Source organism: Notothenia coriiceps, unplaced genomic scaffold, assembly GCF_000735185.1.
Source record: "Notothenia coriiceps isolate Sejong01 unplaced genomic scaffold, NC01 NC01_scaffold00010735, whole genome shotgun sequence".
Classification (NCBI taxonomy): Eukaryota; Metazoa; Chordata; class Actinopteri; order Perciformes; family Nototheniidae; genus Notothenia; species Notothenia coriiceps.
Window position 1 is genome coordinate 86,663 of NW_011343436.1, and position 19,413 is coordinate 106,075.

Sequence of the window (19,413 nt, forward strand, 5' to 3'; positions counted from 1 at the left end):
TCTTCGATCTTTTCCATATCCCCCTTCCCTTTTTACTCATTTGCCCTTTTACAATTCGTGTGCATTTTCTTTGTTCCTCCTTATTTTCACTTCTCTCTATATTTCCATCCCTCTCTTCCACTAAATTCTCTTTCTCCCCTTCGTGCTGATGTAACACTACCTTCATCCTTACTCCAAACAACCCCATACCTTTTTTATTTCCCATATCCTCACGCTCTCTCCTCACACTCCTTCTCCATCATCACCTCTGTTGCGTCCTCTCCAGGTCCCCGCCAACACGGAGAAGGCCCTGACACTATTCGGCCAGATGCTGACCAAAAAGCACTTCCTGCTGACCTTCATCCGCACCTTGGAGGCGCAGCGCTCCTTCTCCATGCGGGACAGGGGCAACGTGGCCTCCCTCATAATGACGGCGCTGCAGGGGGAGATGGAGTACGCCACGGGGGTCCTCAAACAGCTCCTGTCCGACCTCATCGACAAAAACCTGGAGAGCAAGAACCACCCAAAGCTCTTACTCAGGAGGTACGAAAACACACAGATAGCTTTCCCACTAAGCTATGTCCCTTTGTTTTATACTAAGGGGACATACTGACTGGTTTGAAGCATCCTTGAGAAAAGGGAATTAGCACTTCTTTTAAAAAGGACAGAAATTCAACGAAGAAGCACATACAGTAGTTATACTCACTTTAGTACTAAAATAAGAACAGAATTGATGACAACATGATAGAAAAAGAGAATATGATGCTGTGTGATAATGTCAAGCTTTTAAATTTTTCTCTGGATAAAGTTATGGAAGACAGGGGACTGTGGCTTTTAGGGGCCTATGTGACGTTACCTCTTCTCTATCTCTCAACCTTGTCCCTGTCAGAGAGGATTACACCCCTGAGCACACACCTACTCCCAATGGAGCCGCAAACAGACACTCTCTCTCACACACACAGTGAGAAAGGTAGAAAGGGGAACAGTGCGAGGGATGGAGGGGATGTAAAGGAGAAGAAGGGGAGGATTTACAACGGAGGGGAAAGAGAGAGATGGGATTGGTAAAAGGGGAAGTTGTGCGGAAGTGGAGGAAAAGATGTGAGGTGACAGGAGAAGGCAGCGAGATAAAGGTGGATGGAGGAAAATGATGATTGACAGAAAGAGAGGGCAACATGTCTCGAGGGGGACTTGGGCTGAAGGCAAATGGATGGAGAGAGAGAAGAGGAAGGAAGAATAGAAAAGGCTGTAGGAAGGTGCTATATGGTGGAAGAAGAGAACACATAGGCAGAGGGAGAAAGAAAAGGAAAAAGAGCTCTTGCAGGGCAGGAGGAGACACACATATTTAAGGAAAGACACAATTAGAGAAATGGCCTGTCTCCATATAAATTGGAATTAGACATTAAATGATAAAAAAAAAGTTATGTTTTTTTTCTCCTCCTTCTCCTCTGAGAGATATTTAATTAAAAATCTAATCAAATAAATGACTCTCAGCCAGTGTGCTTGTGTGAAGCCTTTTCCAATCCCCTCTTGGGGCGTACGGTCACAACACGCTGTCCCTGCTAACTACACTAGCCTCGGGAGCTGGCGTTAATAAGCTCTGCAATTATAACACATGCTTCACCCTGATTTGGTCTTTTTCCTGCAATAGATAGACTTTAGAACAGTTTTATTTTTAAACATAGTACACAGAAAAGCAAAGTAGAAAGACTTAATAATCTGCTCCCATGTGGATTAACATCCCTATGGGTAAATAACGCTCTTGCAAAGGATGCTTTGTGTTTGCTTTGAACGTTATAGACTCGCAGTGTGTGTCCAGGAGAGCTGCATCATCACTCTAGTGGCGTAGTTTCCTGAAATGAGATGTTAAAAGTCGCCTACTACGGTGTTCCTGACATGGCCATAAGCGTGTTCTGTCCAGGTGTATTCGCCTCCACCGTCCTCCGTTCCCTGTAGCCTCATCTTTCATATATTTTGCTGACAGCCATGAGAAACAAAAACTGCTCCAAATACATCAAACACCACTCAGCAGTCAAAACTGGGAAGCTAGCGGAAGCGTAGGAGTTCACGTCTTGTTCCTGCTACAGGCCCTCACTGGTTCCACTGGCACATTGGCCTAGTCTCCTGTGTTTTCCCTTTCTATTTCTCAGCTGTCTAAAAATAAGAAATCAGTGCAAAGTTGACAAGAACAAATCTTCCTGCGCTGTCATCTCTCAACAGGATACGCCTTTCTTCACCTTTTCACACCTTGTGCTGTGCTAATGACAGGAAGACTAATATTAACACGAGTGTGGGCATGTGGCCCAGTTAGACAACTCAGTAACCCAGCAGCAGAAGGCTCTCGTGTGCACCCCCCATTCATCTTAGAGTAAACAAGGAATGGATAATTAAGCAGTCTTGCTGTTTCCCCCTAATATAAAAAGGAAAAGATGTTAGAAAGCGAGGAGGTAAATCTGAGGACGATGACGGAGAGAAAGAAATAATCACTTATTTTCCCGCAGAACCGTTAGCGCCGGTCTCCCTTTCAGCTGTTTAACAAATTAGACGCAATAAGTCCGTTAATTACAATGCCTTTTAATTGCTCTGCTTTCACTCGCCCGGTTGTTCACGTGTGTCCGCTCAGGAGCGTGCGGAGGCTTCCCTCATTACACGGCAGGTTTGTGATTAACGAGAGGAGTTAACGAATTATACTAATTGCTTTATTTTCAATAAATTTGCTTGAAGGAGGNGGGGGGGGTTTGGGGTGAAACAATGAAAGAAATGCAGGGGTTTGTTTTGCCAAGTTAATTTGTTTGCATGTGAAGATGGAGGGGGGGGGGTAAATAAGAGCAATGGAAAGGGCTCATCGGTTTGAAGGGTAACCGCACAACCACTGATAATGCAGCATGTTCTCTTTGATGTGCCGACGCGTCTTAAATGCCTTTTCCCCCTCATGATGAAAGTGTTGGTTTATGCCCAGAGATCCTAGCCCGGGGGGGAGGGGGATGGGGGGTTTGTTTGGGTTCTGTGTTGAAACAGGGAGTAGACATTTTGGGATGACTCCAAAAGCTCAGACTGTCTCGTGCAGAGGTGCTTCTTAGAAAGATAAAAAATGTGTTTGTTTTTCTTACTCTTTGTTTCCTTCCTTTCCCTGTCAATCTCTTATTTAATTGTCCTATTATTTTTCCCTCACCCTTCTCCTTTCTCTTTTTTCTCTCCCAGGACGGAGTCAGTCGCTGAGAAGATGCTCACCAACTGGTTCACCTTCCTGCTTTACAAGTTCCTCAAGGTAAAATAGTCCGTCACACAACAGGCAGCCACACACTAGTTTGGAGGAAATACTAACACCGCCTTTTGTTTGAGAATAGAAAAATGCTTCACTAACACACACACACACACATTCACAGCTGCAGCATTAGATAAGGCAGAGGCAGCAGGATACCTATCCCTTACCTCCGCCTTTCATGTGGTAAACTCTCCTTCCTCTGAATTGAGGAAGCTGCGGTGTGAAGCGCTGTTCACACACAGCTGGTCGTGTTGTTGTGATTGCCGTAGCCTGTCGCAATAACCTGTCCTCTCTTTGTGTCCCTCACTGGATTCTTTTACAGCCAAGAGTGTGTGTGTGTGTGTGTGTGTGTGTGTGTGTGTGTGTGTGTGTGTCCTTTCAAAGCTTTGGGGCTTAGCAAAAGAGGAAGGCAAAGATCTTACACAAATGCATACTCTTATTTCTTTGTCTGTCTGTTTGTCAATTATTTCTTCTTTTTGAATTCTTCTCCCTCTGATATGGAATCAAGGAGACTTATTGAGGCTTAAACGGTGTTAAATTCTTGTTCCACACACATTCAAAACACTCGCTGCAACTAATCAGTTAGCAGCGGGGCCTTAGACCCCCGCCAGGACAGGCATTCCGGTGGACAGCGAACCAGCCAAGCACCCGGGGGTCCCAGTTAGCATCTGTGTGTGTGTGTTGGTGTGTCTGTTTTGCATGTGCATGCATGTGTTTTGGCTCAAGAATGATTTGGGTTTATAGACAGGGAAGTGCGATATTATCGAGGATATTTTATACTTTACTGGAAACTAAAAACTGAAAGGAAAAGGCTGAAGGATGTAGAGGGAAAACGGTCAGAAGTGGTTATAGATAGGTGAGAGAAAGTAAAAACGTTTTTTAATTGAAAAACATGAACGAAGAGTGGAAGGGAAACTGAAAAAGACTGAAAAAAAAGCACTTCTGAAGCAAGGACCGCTGTAGCTAGCAGCAAGGTAACCAACCTGGCTTTTATCTAACCACTGCGATCCAGTGCCTCTCTTTCCCCTGACTGCTCACATAAGAGAAAGGCCTGAAAAGATGTCAAGGTTCAGCCAGGTTTGATTAGAGATGGGTAAAGGTCAAGTAGTTGTTCAAAGTGGAAGGAAATAGATAAAGCTTACCAAAGGGAACAGGAATAAGGGAAACAAAAAAGCTTGAATCCATGCCCTCACTCTAAGGGTTCACTTGTCCTGTCTTGTTTGAGAGGGTGAGGGGGGTCACAGGCTAACTCTATTTCTGTGTGTTGCTTTAGGTACAATTGATGGCTGTTTTAGGGGTTTGTATAAACATTTATTGTAATGGTACATATACTTGAATTAATAAATATGATACATCCTAATAATGTGAATAAGAGACATTTCAAAACATGGAGCATCAGCTTTTCCACACTGAAAGGAGAGAGAAGACTGAGAAGCAGCACAGAGCTGTTCGACAGAGAGCAGGTCAGACGTGTGCTGTGTGTCTCCACAGGAAGCAGACAGGGCTAGATTATCCCACAGAGCTCATCTGACAGCTCACCAAGATGACTGGCATGTTGATGCATGAACATGCCCGGCGGCAGGAAGCACATGGAGTAGCATGTTGAAGCTTCAAAGAACACTTCAAGAATGTGATAAAATGTTCCAACTGCACTAATTAGAGTATGATTGGGTTTGCGTGCTGACCGTATTGTTCACTTTTGTTTTCATTTAATTAAATTGTGCTTATTGTTTTTTTTTCTCTTTTACATGTTGCTGCATTCCTCAGAGAGTGCAAAATGGAAAGATAGCCGAAACGATAAATATAAAACCCAAGCCTAAATAACTGGAATGATCTTTTAAAGAGGAAGTTGTAAAAGCAAGCAGCGCTGAGTTGCCAGTCCGGCAGAACGAGTGTAAAAGAGAGTGGGGGGGGGGGAGACGGGGGCTAAAACCTCCCAGAGCTCGTTGCCGGGTTGACACGTCTCGCACACCGAAGTGCTTCTTCAAGCGTTTTTCAGCCCTCAGTCGTTAACCTTCTATTAACTCCTCCATCAATTGCCACTCATTCACACTCTCACTCGCTCTGATTTCTCCCCTACTCGCTCGCTCGCTCACTCCCTCACACACACAAACAGAGATTTTTACAAAAAGGTGTTTTTTCTTTTTCTTTCCTGAGACACTGGGGAGATGCTGGAGTGTGTGTGTGAGAAGAGAAAATGGTGTGTGTGTTGTTTTGAGTCGGTTTACAGCGTGCCGTTAGCCAACACAGGCCATGGCCTCGTCCTTAACCGCTCAGCCTCTGGTTGGCTTAAAGAAGATTAGAAATATAATTGGAGAGTTGCTCAGCAGAGCTGTGCGCTTTTTGCTGGTGTGTACTTTTTCTCTCTGTAAAGTTTTTGCACAGTTAGTAGTTTGAATTTTAACAATCTGTCTTTCTCTCCTTTTTCTTTTTTTTCCCTCTATCGCCGTCTTGCCTTTCACTTCTACCTGTCTCCCTCTTCCTACTTTCCCTTTCCACTCTGGTTCTGCAGGAATGTGCTGGTGAGCCTCTCTTCATGCTGTACTGCGCCATGAAGCAGCAAATGGAAAAGGGACCAATAGACTCAATCACAGGAGAGGCCCGCTACTCCCTCAGCGAAGACAAACTCATCAGGCAGCAGATTGACTACAAGACTTTGGTCAGTACTCAAACACATACTAGTGGACACAAAGACACTTTCGGTTTCAGAGGATAGAACATATAAAGTGCATACTGTACATCTCCTGTATTTATACGGAGCCAGGAAACTTTGAAAGTCATACTTGCTAAGGACAATTGTGTTGTTGTTGGCAACATGTGTAACCTACAACCCCACAAATGATCCTTTGAGGCTCATGACACAAATATCAATACTGAGAAAACATATTGTATATCAATTCAGATGAAACACCCTTTTAATAGTAATAAAGAGCTGAATGTGAACTGTTGCCCAGTTGAGTATTGATTCTTAACTGCTGAATGAGGTGCTGGTTTGCAAAAATCATCGCAGGGTCACGCCCCCAATAAACAACCTTCCCAGTCTGATGACTTCCGTCTTAATGTGAAACTTTACCCTCCGCCCTGCAGACGCTGCACTGTGTGAACCCGGAGAACGAGAACGCTCCGGAGGTGACGGTGAAGAGCCTGAACTGTGACACCGTCACGCAGGTGAAGGAGAAGCTGCTGGACGCCGTGTACAAGGGAACACCGTACTCCCAGAGACCAAAGGCCTCCGACATGGATCTGGGTAAGGAGTGGGAACACTGCACAAGACACACACACACACACACACACACACACACACACACACACACACACACACACACACACACTCCAACCACAGGTGCAGTACTACAGGGTGTAAAGAGGGAATCATTTCTAGAGCCCTCTGAAGCAGGAGGGGGGCTCTACAGAGAAGTGATTCTGTTAAAAATAACTAAAGTGAGCAGCCAAAATTAAGCATTACACCCATTTCAATTTAGTCAGACAGTTAACTTAGTCACTGTAACTTCACATGTTCTTATGATTAGGAAATTTTTGATGAATGAATCCGTGACATCTATGTCCCACTTCTCTCTGTATTTCCTCATTTAAACGACACAACCTTACCTCCATCCTCTTTGTGTGACAGAATGGCGGCAGGGTAGGATGGCGCGCATCATCCTGCAGGACGAGGACGTCACCACTAAGATCGACAACGACTGGAAGAGACTGAACACCCTGGCTCACTACCAGGTACTCCCGCACGACATCAATCCCATGATTCTTAGTGTCTCGATGGAACAACAACTCCTCATTGATTGGTTTGAGCATTATTACTGATTTGCAGTTGGTGTTATGGTTGTCTTTCTTTTAAGTATATCTTAGCCTTTTGAATGTTTAATGTTGTAAATGTTATTTATTCACATCAGTCATTTAAAAAGATGTCTATTACACATCAAGATAAGATAAGATGCACTTTATTAATCCCAATTTGGGAAATTGTCGGTGCTCTTAAAACTAGCAGTGATCTAAATAAAGGTTGACTGTTTGCGTAATCTTGCTGCTTGATATTTTGTGCAGTCCTAACTTATCTTGAACTTCCTGTTCCAGGTGACAGATGGCTCAGTGATTGCCCTGGTGCCTAAACAGAACTCAGCCTACAACATATCCAACTCCTCCACATTCACCAAGTCCCTCAGCAGATACGGTACGATAGAGTGTGTGTGTGTGTGTGTGTGTGTGTGTGTGTGTGTGTGTGACACACACACACACACACACACACACACACACACACACACTCTATCGTACCGTATCTGCTGAGGGACTTGGTGAATGTGGAGGAGTTGGATATGTTGTANGGAAAAAACGGGCAACTTGTGCTTTGTAAGGAATTTATCATAATGTTCGCACTGCAAGATCATTTGCCTCTTGACAGGATCATTACGAGATTCAGTGCTCCCACGACCATTACGCAATTTCAGCGTTCCTCCTTGGATGGAATTTTAATTGAATTAGCCCGGCTGGTTACACATGGTGCGAACGATAACATTTTCTGTCTATCTGGGCTCATTGAATCTGCTGAGGGTGGGGGGGGAGAGGGGAGTGCTGATGTTTTAAGGCAGGCCTTGAAAATAGGTGGTTCTGGTTCACTCCAATGTGCTTTCGTCTGGGTTTCTTTCTCTCTCTCTCTTTCTCTTGGTCCTTGCTTTCTTGTTCAGCAACAATACCTGCCATGAAAATCACTGGCCTAGCCCATCTGAGCCAGCTGACGCTCTACTATATTATACACTCGGAGCCATTCTTCCATCTAAGTGCCCATGTAAGCTGAGGGCAGTGCGAGCATGATGTATGGTTAGGGGGTAAATGTGTTAAAATTAACACCTCCAGAGAACAAACCTCCACCAGCCACTCATTCCCATAAGAATGATTAATGATGCTGGTCATGTTATGAAAGGCGGGGAGACCGAGGAGGGAAGCTATCATGCTGCAGGCTGACAGGAAGGTTTCTCTTGACTGTGCACATTTTTGAATCGTATTCTTTCATACTAAATGACACAGCCCATTAAGAGGCTAATGCAGGCTGAGCATCGATAGCAACATTTCAGTACTAGTACAGATACGATGAGAGTTTCTCTGGGTTAGAAGCTTTTCAAAATGTTTTAAGTGTGATTCACAGGAAGCCATTTGAGAACTTTGCGTAAATAAATTGCAACTTTCTTTATTCTTGGTAATTGAATCAATCCCTGTTACCTGTTGATATGGGAACATTTTGCTCTGTAACAAACATATATTCATGTTCGATAACCTTTTTAAATTATTTATTTTTTTAATGAGGGATGAGTAAACAGGGTATTTAGAAAGAAGATTAAAGAGCTTTTGGGACTAGTGTAGTGTCCGAGGTGTAAGTCCTTTAAAGATGCCTACTATAGCACCTGTATCAAGGTGTTGGACATGAGTCTGAGGGCTCAAGAGGTTTCTGAGTAGCCTTTACATCAACAAGCTTTAATAACAACATCTTTTTTAAGACATGTAGATTAAGACTTGCTGGGCCACGTTTCTGGTGTGACCTGGCCTTTGTGTTGTTAGTCAATTATAATCTAAAGAAGGTATAAATAAACACTTTCCTTGAACAGGTGATTGGACAATCTATGAAAATGAGAGGAAAGGACAATTGCAGGTAAACAACATTAACACATAATGGATTCACAGCAGTCTGGAACATAGCAAGAAGTCGTGTGGTGTGGCGTCATGAACCCCTGCTGCAGTACAACATATCCATGCTATCATTGGGAACCAAAGTGGGGCAAAAAAGTATTTAGTCAACCACCAATTGTGCAAGTTCTCCCACTTAAAAAGATGAGAGAGGCCTGTAATTTTCATCCTAGGTATACATGAAATATGAGACAAAATGAGAAAAAAAAAAAATCCAGAAAATCTCATTGTCTGATTTTTAAAGAATTTATTTGTAAATTAAGGTGGAAAATAAGTATTTGGTCAATATTTTTGCTCACCGTTCTTGTGATCATTTTGACACCACGGGGTGAGATCTTGCGTGGAGCCCCAGATCGAGGGAGATTATCAGTGGTCTTGTATGTCTTCCATTTTCTAATAATTGCTCCCACAGTTGATTTCTTCACACCAAGCTGCTTACCTATTGCAGATTCAGTCTTCCCAGCCTGGTGCAGGTCTACAATTTTGTTCCTGGTGTCCTTTGACAGCTCTTTGGTCTTGGCCATAGTGGAGTTTGGATTGTGACTGTTTGAGGTTGTGGACAGGTGTCTTTTATACTGATAACGAGTTCAAACAGGTGCCATTAATACGGTTAACAAGTGGAGGACAGAGGAGGATCTTAAAGAAGAAGTTACAGGTCTGTGAGAGCCAGAAATCTTGTTTGTTTGTAGGTGACCAAATACTTATTTTACCGAGGAATTTACCAATTCATTCATTAAAGATCCTACAATGTGATTTCCTGGATTCTTTCCCCCCATTTTGTCTCTCATAGTTGAGGTATACCTAGGATGAAAATTACAGGCCTCTCTCATCTTTTTAATTGGGAGAACTTGCACAATTGGTGGCTGACTAAATACTTTTTTGCCCCACTGTATATATAACAAATGTACACTTACCACTTTCTCCATCCATCTATAAAAACTGCAAATGACATTAAATAGAAATCCCAAGCCACATTTTATTTAGCAAAAAATGTTTAATCTCTCCTTGATGCGTGTTTATTTACAAGTAGTAAATCTGCAAAATAGGAAATAACAGAATATTTACACAATGAATGTTAACCTGCAAACTTGTGACAGTCGCTTCAAGTCAGAAACTCTAACAATGTATCAGAGTTATTGTAGTATTAAAATTCCTTTGCCTGAAATTCATTTGCTTTGTGTTTCCTTGAATTTTATGTAACTTCCATTAATAAAAAAAAAAGGAAAACCACTGAATTTTCCAGTATCGGAAGAAAGCCTGAAAATAAAACTGAAAACAGAATGGTGCCAGGACTTGCATTTGATTCAACTATGTTTTCTTTTTTGTGGGAAGGCAAAAGTATGACCAAGCATGTCTTTAGAGCTGAGAATTAAACATGAGATACATGAGTATGTGCTGGCTCACACTGAAGCCATTTGTTCATTTTGACAGAAAAACAACATAATACCCAGTAACTCTGTCAAACTGCAGTCGTCATGTTGTACAAGTTTTAAGTCACCTGATGCCTCCTCCTGACACTCTAAAACTGACATGCTGTATACCACCTCCACAACACTAAATACGAGCCAATTATCACACCAAACTGTGCAAAACGAAGGATAAAGAATGGTGACTGGTAAGTTTCTCTCACACTTTGTTTAAAAAGGCAAGTAGCCATGCAAACGATAAACTAGCCAACTCCCGCAGCACTCATTTAACCAACCAAATTACAACCAAAATACGACACAAATGAATCATGAACCTGAGAATGATTTGAGAATGTTCAAGTGTCCTGAAAATAAAGCCTGATGGATCATCAACCAGACACAGACTTTACTCTGTGTTGTTTTGCAGGTAGCAGGTGGATGTATCCCTACTGTACCTAGTGCTCATACTGCTGTTTACAGCACTACAGAGCTCTTGTGATGCTATCTACAGTAAGAGCATCAAATGTACGACTGCAGCAAAACCTCAGCTGTATACTGAACAAGAAAAAAAGCATGTTTTTTTAAATGTTTGTTTGAGGTTTTGCAGTACTCTTCAATATTCATGATTTTAACAGATATTATGTAATGAGTCTAGCCACCATTATCAACTGAACAACTAAAATGGGCAGTGGTCCCTCAAGATATATTTGGTAGGTATAGAGTGAACTATTGAGTCCCTACAGGTATCCAGTTGAATTAGGCTCATATGTAGCTGCAGCAGTAGAAAGCAATGTCACATCTAAGACATGTAAACAAAATGGTGCTGTTGACATTAATCTGGGAGCTGTGCTCACTTTTCGTGGATATGAGAGATTTTTTTCAAACACCTGGCGTAAAAATAGAAAGGGACAGCATTTATGATCAGCACAAAATGACAGCCCTAATGTTTGATAGAAAAACAAGGTACAAGAGTTAAAGCAGCAAGTCACATTTCTATCACAAAGACACAGATGCTCATCTGATGCAACAATTTCATTTTGATCCTTAAGATCAGGGAAATAAACCTTGAGTTCGGTCAAGTACTTCAATGTCAGGCAAACCAAAGCAAAAATGTTGTCTTCTGTGTACCGTAAAATGTCCAATTTACATGTTCAAAAATAAAAAGACGAAAAAAACTACCTGATTACGAAAAAATGGCAAACAGCTTCTGTTCATTATGAAAAAGTATACAATTTACAAATTAAAACAAAAACATTTTACAGACCACAGTTTGGTTTTTCGGCAAGCAGACAAAAAAAAATGAATAGTATTTCTCACCACCAAGTCAATAACCCTGACTTCAAAAAAAGAGAAACAGAGAAATGTTCTTAAGAGAGCAGTAATAAAAAAGGGGCTTAAGCCACACATGGCAAAAGGCTAGTTCTGAAACAAGAGCTGCAGGCTAAGGGGAGGATTACTCAGCTTTGTGGAGCTAATGAACAGAGGCGTCTCACCTCCGTATCTTCCTATACCCCCCACTATGAAAAAAAAAGAAAAGCTAAAACCCCTGTCTCAAATTGATAGGTTAGAGGTGGAGAGAAACACTCAGTATATATTTTCCATGTCCCTCTTTAGGGGGTATTAACATTGAGAAAAAAGCGGCTGAAAACAGCTCTCCACACTTTGTTTCACCACTGAGGGTCTGAGCTCTACCTGACCTCACTGTTGCTTCTGTAAAGACGTAAACAGCGTCTGAGAGCACCAAGACTTTGGCTTTGCTCTTACAGGACTATTGGATAATGCATGACCCTTCATGGGTGGGTTACACAAACTGGGGTCCTGTTGAATCCTCATGGTTAGATATGGTGGCTATGTGGTATTGGGGAAAATGGAAATATATCAGGTAGTGCAATGTAGCTACTTCATTATTCAGTTACCGAAACACGATCCACTCGACTGTCACTTCTTCCCCCTTAGAGAACCAGCTGTGGCGCTGGATACTAACGTGGCCATGATAAAGCAACAATCCTGTGAGTATATTTTTGTTTTTCTGAAACCAAACGATTGCACTGATAGAATTAAACACAACAGCATCTTCATGTTATCGCCGCCGTGAACTGTCCTAACTCGAGAAGACTGACATCTCTGTGTCCTTTCCCGTCATTTTCAACAAGGATCTTTTGAAGGGTCATTACTCAAACAATTCATTTCAGTCACTAGGCATGTTCATATTTAAAATCATACGGTAGCATATTCCATCTAACAAAATGTCTTTGCACTAAACAACATTCAAAGAAAACATGGCACAGTACGAGTTTTTTGTTTCTTTTTCGTAGTTTTTTTTGTCTACGTTGTTTTTTCTTTTGTACTTGAAATATCAAATCATGTTCTATTGTTCTTATTTTTATTCTGTTAGTTGGTTTGAAATGAGAAAAAAAACAACAAAAATGTTTTTCTCCCTATTCTTTCTTTAAAAAGGTAGCTGTATTTATATATAATATCTATATCGTCTTCCTTTGTAACGTTTCTGTAAATTGTGCAAATTCAGCAGTAATACAAGTGGCGAGAGATCAGAGAGTGGGCAGTTGATTACATCTATACAAAAAAGAAAAAGAGAAAAATCTAACATCCTTTAAAACTGTGACACGTTGGATTCACATGACCTAGAGAGCCTTTCTCCATTGGCTCATCACAGATTGGTCCATCCTGCGAGTGGTGCCATAAATGGAGTTCCTTTTCCGGGCTTTCATTGTTTCTTTCCTGACCATCGTTTCATCACGACAAAACTCCAGAAATCAAAATCAAGCAAACGACAAACACCAATATCCACAATAATCAAATGCTGTCAGTTGACATGTTTCTCCATGTATGCGTGTGTGAAAACGTCTGGTGTCCCAGTCTCTCACACAGACACGAGCCCACACGCTGTATGGGGGCTGCAGACAAACACACACATACACATGTAAGCGTACACAGGTCCGCCCATCTCTGCCGAACCCCCCCCATTTTGCAGTATTCTGCGTCAGTCCTTTTGCAGTTCGTCTGTCGTATTGTTGGGGGTTGGAGTTTTGTTTGTTGTCTGGTTGAGAGGAGCGAGGGAGAGACACAGATGGAGAGGAGGAGTGAAGAGAAGGAGGAGATGGAGGTGTAGCATGGTCCCTCAGCTGCTCAGGGCCATTGTGTCGATGACCTGCTCCAGCTTGCTCCTCAGTCTCTGTCGCCTCGCCTGCTCGTCCTGCTCTAGAGCCGACAAGATCTGAGGACAGAGGGAGGAGGAGGTCAGTCAATGTCACAGTGAGCCGCTTTTGCTTTCAAAATGTGGAGTGGGTTCCCCAAACAAGACTGAGAGAGGACAGCAACATACCAGCTCGCAATGTCAACTGTAAATTAGGGCTGCTCAATTAATCGTATTTTAAATCGCGATTATGGCTTGCAACGATTACGAAAACAGCGTAATCGAAATAAAACGATTATTATTGCATTTGTTTTTTTTTGGTTTTTCAGTTGAATTATACTTAAAGTTCACGGTAATCAACTGTTAAAAACATACTGTTCAAATTTTTTTCTCCAATAAATGGATGTTTTCAAAGTCAATGAATAATCGCAATTACAATTATTGACCCAAATAATCGAGATTATGATTTTTGCCATAATCGAGCAGCCCTACTGTAAATATAAAAGCTTGTATTCAAATAAAGTCAAGCACGGACAATAAGCGGCTGAAAGAAATAAGGGGGAGGAACTACCTGTATCCTACAAAAACAGGCTCTTAGGTGGTCAATTTTTTAAACACACGCTTTTTGATACTTTTCAAAAAAATGCTGGCTGTCGATTTTTGGCTAGGCTAGTTATAAGGCATTTAATAGGAAACATGTAAAACAGTCCTTTGTTGAAAAATAGAAACTGAAACATCCCAGTGGTAAATTATTCTTTGTTTCTAGAAAGAATAATGAATACATGACAACAATCACAATCATCTTATCTTTTTCAGGAGTAACCTCCAGGTTAGCTGAAAACACTCAAGGCATGATGAAAACTAAGTCTCAATATACTGAAACTCTGAGCTCACCTCATCCTTGTACTTGACAATGTAGGAGTAGATCTCGTTGAGGGCCGACATGCTGTTGAACTGGTTGGCGTGCAGGCGCGACTGCTCCGCCAGGTACGCACTCATGTCCTGGTCACTGATGACCGGCATCCTGGAGATGTCAGAGTAGTACCTGGAGGGAAAAAAACACAGCTTAGAATTGACAGATCTGATTTAAAGCAGAATTTAGGACACACATCGAACAATTGCTGCCTTACCTCTCTACCCAGTTCTTATAGTTGGGGATGTCTTTAGCGTAGAGCAGCTTGTTAGAAGGCGAGTCCTTCCCTAGTTTATGCTCCGATGTTGAACAGGAGTCCATGAAGGTCTGAGCCACCACAGACAGGCAGGCGTCTGTGATGCTGTTCTTATGGATGTCAAAGACAAACTGGGGGTTTTTGATCACGTTGACCCAGAACCTCAGTGGAAGACTGGAAGAATTAAGAGAAAAGGTGGAAGGGGAGGGAGAAAAGTTGCACAGTTAGAAGGAGAGCAGTAAATAACCCTGCATGCAGACTCTGATGAAATACCTGAGGCAAGAGAAAAAGTAACGGCACAATTTGCACCAACTCTGTAATTCGTTGCATATTTGCTGGCTTACAGTCAAAACTATTTTCATACCACAGCATGTTTTTCACAACACTAATGAGAAACAAACTGGCTACCAAACCCTCCTAACAATGCACCACTCAGAGCACATGGACTCACCAGTTGCTCTTCCAAGTGTGCCGCACATCAGAGTCTGATATGGAGTGTTTGTCTGCCTGCTCGTCCAGGAAGTCAAACATGTACTTGATGGCGAGAGGCAGGGCGCTTCCTCGGTGCGCCGTGCTGAAGATGGTCTCGAACAGGTCATCCACAAACTTCTGGAGCGTACCCTGAGCAGAAGAACACACAACGGCTTAGTAAGTTACAAAAGGATTGATCTGTTTGATTTAAGTTTCTTCTATGTTCAAATCCAGAGACATGGTGAACCATCTTAAAATAAACCAGCCCACGTAATGTCATTATGGTAACAATGTTGGGTAAAAACTAACAGCAATACCGACATATTTGAGACAGAACGGACAAAATCAAACGTTTTCTCGTGAATATTCCTGGTCTGGCTTGAGGCGATGTTTGAGAATGACAGTGCTTTGCTGTTAGTTCTCCAACTTTCTGAGTTTGTGATGGTGCTGAGTGTTCTTTACAGTGTTTAGGATGGGGCCCAATGTGAGTTCAGCCTAAAGCCTTTCTGCAAAGTTTTCTTTACCATATCACACAACTCAAATTCCTCTGAAGTTGAAACTATTTGATATTTCCCAAAAGTGTTCAGCACATTATTTCCCATCTTCAACCTTTTGCAAACCCAATTTAAACCAGAAAGAAGTGGAATATGCAGTTGTGTCCTCCACAAATCTGCTTTCAAGAGCTGTGGGGGCTAATAAATAAGAATAAACTGCAGAGCTCTTAGTTGTCTCCCCCTGGCTTGCATGTTAATCTTTCCCAATCGAGGATGCATTGATGCTGCTAACCTTGCACTTTTCTACCTGAAGTCAATACAATGGAAATCTAGTCTAATGAGTGCAAATTCCAGGAAGAAGAAAGATTAGGTGGGCTGAATAACAGCATGCACTATGATAAGACTACTGCATGTTGTGTGCGAATGAAACAAAACAGATGGAGCTCCTGTGTATTCTGCACATAAGGCGAAGCAGTATTAACTTAAAGTAAGAGCTGTCAACTTTATGCTGAGCACACTCTAAATCTAAACACCTCTCCTGTTTGGTAAGCTTCCTTCAGTTTGTTCTAAAGTGCAGTTAAAGTTAATCATCTAAAAACTTTAATGGCAATAATGGATTCTGAAGGATTAAAAACCACCTAGGCATATTAATGAATGACTTTCTCGATTCTTATTTTAATCTCATTCTTAACAATATAATCAAGATATTAATATGGGCAAATGTAAAATATGTACAGCCTCAACGTGTTTGTAGGAAATGTGTGTAGTAGACCATAAACACACAATAACCTAACCAACCTGTTTCAAAACTTTCTGAAGACTCTTAATTGCTCTCAACAGCTCTGGTAAACATTGCACCAGCTTCAACAGTCCCAGAATATGAAATGGTCTCAGGGTTGCAAAAGCTGTTCCACAAGACTTTAAAACAGTCACTCAACTGTGGTTAACAACACACTAAGGGAGGTTTCTCCAGGACACCACAAGCCTCCAAATAACCTTTCAGATCATCATCTGAACACAGACGCTGCATTAAGCCCTGAGCCGGTTCCACAGTGTGGTCTGGAGGACATGCAGGAATTTGATGAGTGATGATCTCGGGGTAAAAGCCTGGGCCTGAAAGCCCTGAGGCCACCAACAGAGGGCCCAGTAACACCGAACAAACAGCTCAATAGTCAAAGGTCAACCTCCTAATTAAGACACACACACACTAATTCCTGTGCATATGTGTGTCTTTGCGCCAAAGGTTATGAAAAATGTTAATGAGCTCTGAGACCACCAACACACGAAAGGTCAGGGGTGGAGGCTGCTGGTGGAAGTGGGCTACATGGATTAAGGTGAGTAAGTTAGTGTGTGTGTGTGTGTGTGTGTGTGTGTGTGTGTGTGTGTGTGTGTGTGTGTGTGAGTGTGTGTTTCTGGATACCTTTGTGGCCAGCAGTCTGGTCAGGTAGATCTCAGACACCATCTTGCTCCCCCTGTCTCCTTCCCTCTGGTCTGAGTGGTCGTGGTTCTTCACCAGGTGCCACAGCTTGGTGCCGCTCTCCAGGTCGGGGGTGATCATCGGGGTCCGGGAGCGCAGGCTGTCTGGACTGCTGGCTGTCCTCAGCATGCTCTCTGGAGGGAGAGGAGACAGAGAAGAGTTGAGTAAAAGGGTAAAAAAAAAAGACACAAATCTGGTGTTTTCTTACAAATAATTGTGTATATATTTTGCATCCAGGAATAAGGAGGTAAATATAGAAATGAAAGTTCAAAGTTCAAGGTTCTCTGACATAAAGCTCTTTTTGTAATATTGATTGGCATTGACCAATTATAGATAAGTCTTAAAAAAAAAAGTGCAATTTAAATGAACCTTCAGAAATCACAGGTAGACTCGGAGACAGTGGCCGTTTCTCAATGTCGAGTAGAGCTGCTGCAGAGCCACTGTTTCGAGTAGCGCCAAATGCTGGGCATTTAAACAGCGTTCAAACAGTCCTTCGGCGCCACTCAATGACGTAGTATACTTGACATAGTGGCTCTGCAGCAGCTCTACTCGACATTGAGAAACGGCCACGGCCTTCATTAATGCTTGCTGTTGCCTTGAACCTCTAGCTGAGACCTAAGGGTGTTTTAGATAAATATAACTTGATACAACACATAACAACCGATAGCTTGGTCTCTAGTTAGTAAAAGTACAATTCATTTGGTCTTAATCACTATTTCAACATAAAAAGTATCAATAAATTAAGCTACCTAGGTATAAAAATACATGAATAAGAAGTCTGAGAGTACAGAGAGAATATCTGCATGAAGTTAAAACGATTCATAAAAGGTTACAGATCCTTCTACATGCACGTCACTCTTTCTTTCCAATATAAATGTGTCACTCTCTCTCCCTCCTGCCTGCCTGCCTCCCTCCCTTTGTTGGACAGTGATCCCCTATTTTGTGACACGGAGCATTACGTTCTCAGTTTGAATGCTTGTCATTCTGGCGACAAAATAGGAAAGGATAGAGAGGTTCAAAATGTCAGGAGAGAATGTGAACCAGGAAAGCACCGAGTGAGGGTGATGGCTGTGTTGGTGAGTATTTATGTGTGTGTGTCATGGGGGAAACACTCAGGAACAGAGTTACTGTACACCAGAGACGGATTGAGAGGATAAAAGAGGGATGGATGAAACTGAGGTCAACTAAATGGACTGTGTTTTTTTGGCGTAAAAAATAATCACTATTAGACATAATCTAGAAATACAGTTTTTTGTCTTTTTCCAAAATGTCAACCAACAATTTTATGTCATTTTATTGCATGATTGTCATCCTCACAACCCATTATGCTGACAGCATTGGACCTCACAGCTACACTGCTTCCTGCTGTGAGTAATGACTTTAGCCTATCCAGTATATGGTCTCAAATATACTCTGCCTGGCATTGGACAAAGCATTGGCTAAATCACATGTTTGAGTTTGAAAGGATCCCCCAAAATGCAACAGGTTCCTTCACTTCACACATCCATGTTTCACACCTGTAGAGCCAATATTGGTACCATTATACTTTGATCCTGCTCTCATGCATTCTGGGTGTGTACAGCCTATCACAAGGTGTGGAAAACGTATGTTGTTTTGTATGGTAATTTATATTGATTTATGTACATTTAATAAGGTGGATATATTCCTACACCATACACGATAGCATCTCCAAAACGGGATTTAGAGCATCAGAGAGAATATGAAGGGATTGTCAGTAAAGGAACTGGACAGCCAGGAAGTCACTGAGCAGTGACACAAAGTAGTACTGCTGACAGCTCTCACGCCTCTGTGGGGCGCATGATGGGAATTGACATGAAACTGTTTTGTTGCAAAGATGGGAATGTTTGCTGAAAAGTTGCCTGGATAACCACAATTGTATTAGTACACTGTCAAATGTAATGAAATGTTTACAATAGATCTGGGTTATACTTTCTAAAAACTGTTTAAAGAAGGGTGAAACAAGTACGGTAGTTCAACAGTTCTTGAACTTAATCACTTAAACAGTTTTGAAAGAGATTTTATCATAGGGTTAGAATGTCAAAAGAAATATATTTTTTAATGTCTAAAGATGTTCTTCCTGTCAGAAGTATCATATATTTCGCACATTTAGTCAGAAGTGATCTGAATACAATTAAGGCATTTTGCTTTTACTTTGTTCATGTTAGAAATGTATTTTGTATGTTTGTATATTTTGAAATGAAGGCACACACACACACACACACACACACACACACACACACACACACACACACACACACACACACACACACACGCACACACACAGAT

The 19,413-nt window shown here is 41.9% G+C and overlaps 2 protein-coding genes across 2 annotated transcripts in view; one reads left to right on the forward strand and one right to left on the reverse strand.

Moving 5' to 3' along the window:
* LOC104946193 (plexin-A1) overlaps nt 1–10,772 on the forward strand; it is a gene marked incomplete at its 5' end in the record, with an annotated part of 80,401 nt that extends 69,629 nt beyond the window's left edge. The window contains 7 exons of the mRNA XM_010771972.1: nt 266–522; nt 3,178–3,244; nt 5,754–5,900; nt 6,329–6,488; nt 6,873–6,976; nt 7,334–7,440; nt 10,769–10,772. Of these exons, the coding sequence (XP_010770274.1) occupies nt 266–522; nt 3,178–3,244; nt 5,754–5,900; nt 6,329–6,488; nt 6,873–6,976; nt 7,334–7,440; nt 10,769–10,772 (846 nt within the window). The remainder of the gene's footprint in view (nt 1–265; nt 523–3,177; nt 3,245–5,753; nt 5,901–6,328; nt 6,489–6,872; nt 6,977–7,333; nt 7,441–10,768) is intronic.
* The window catches only part of LOC104946192 (plexin-A1-like), a 34,648-nt gene continuing 25,144 nt past the window's right edge, over nt 9,910–19,413 (reverse strand). The window contains exons 5-9 of the mRNA XM_010771971.1: nt 17,050–17,242; nt 15,116–15,285; nt 14,626–14,838; nt 14,390–14,540; nt 9,910–13,576 (exon numbers count right to left, since the gene is read on the reverse strand). Of these exons, the coding sequence (XP_010770273.1) occupies nt 13,481–13,576; nt 14,390–14,540; nt 14,626–14,838; nt 15,116–15,285; nt 17,050–17,235 (816 nt within the window). The 5' untranslated portion in view covers nt 17,236–17,242 and the 3' untranslated portion in view covers nt 9,910–13,480. The remainder of the gene's footprint in view (nt 13,577–14,389; nt 14,541–14,625; nt 14,839–15,115; nt 15,286–17,049; nt 17,243–19,413) is intronic.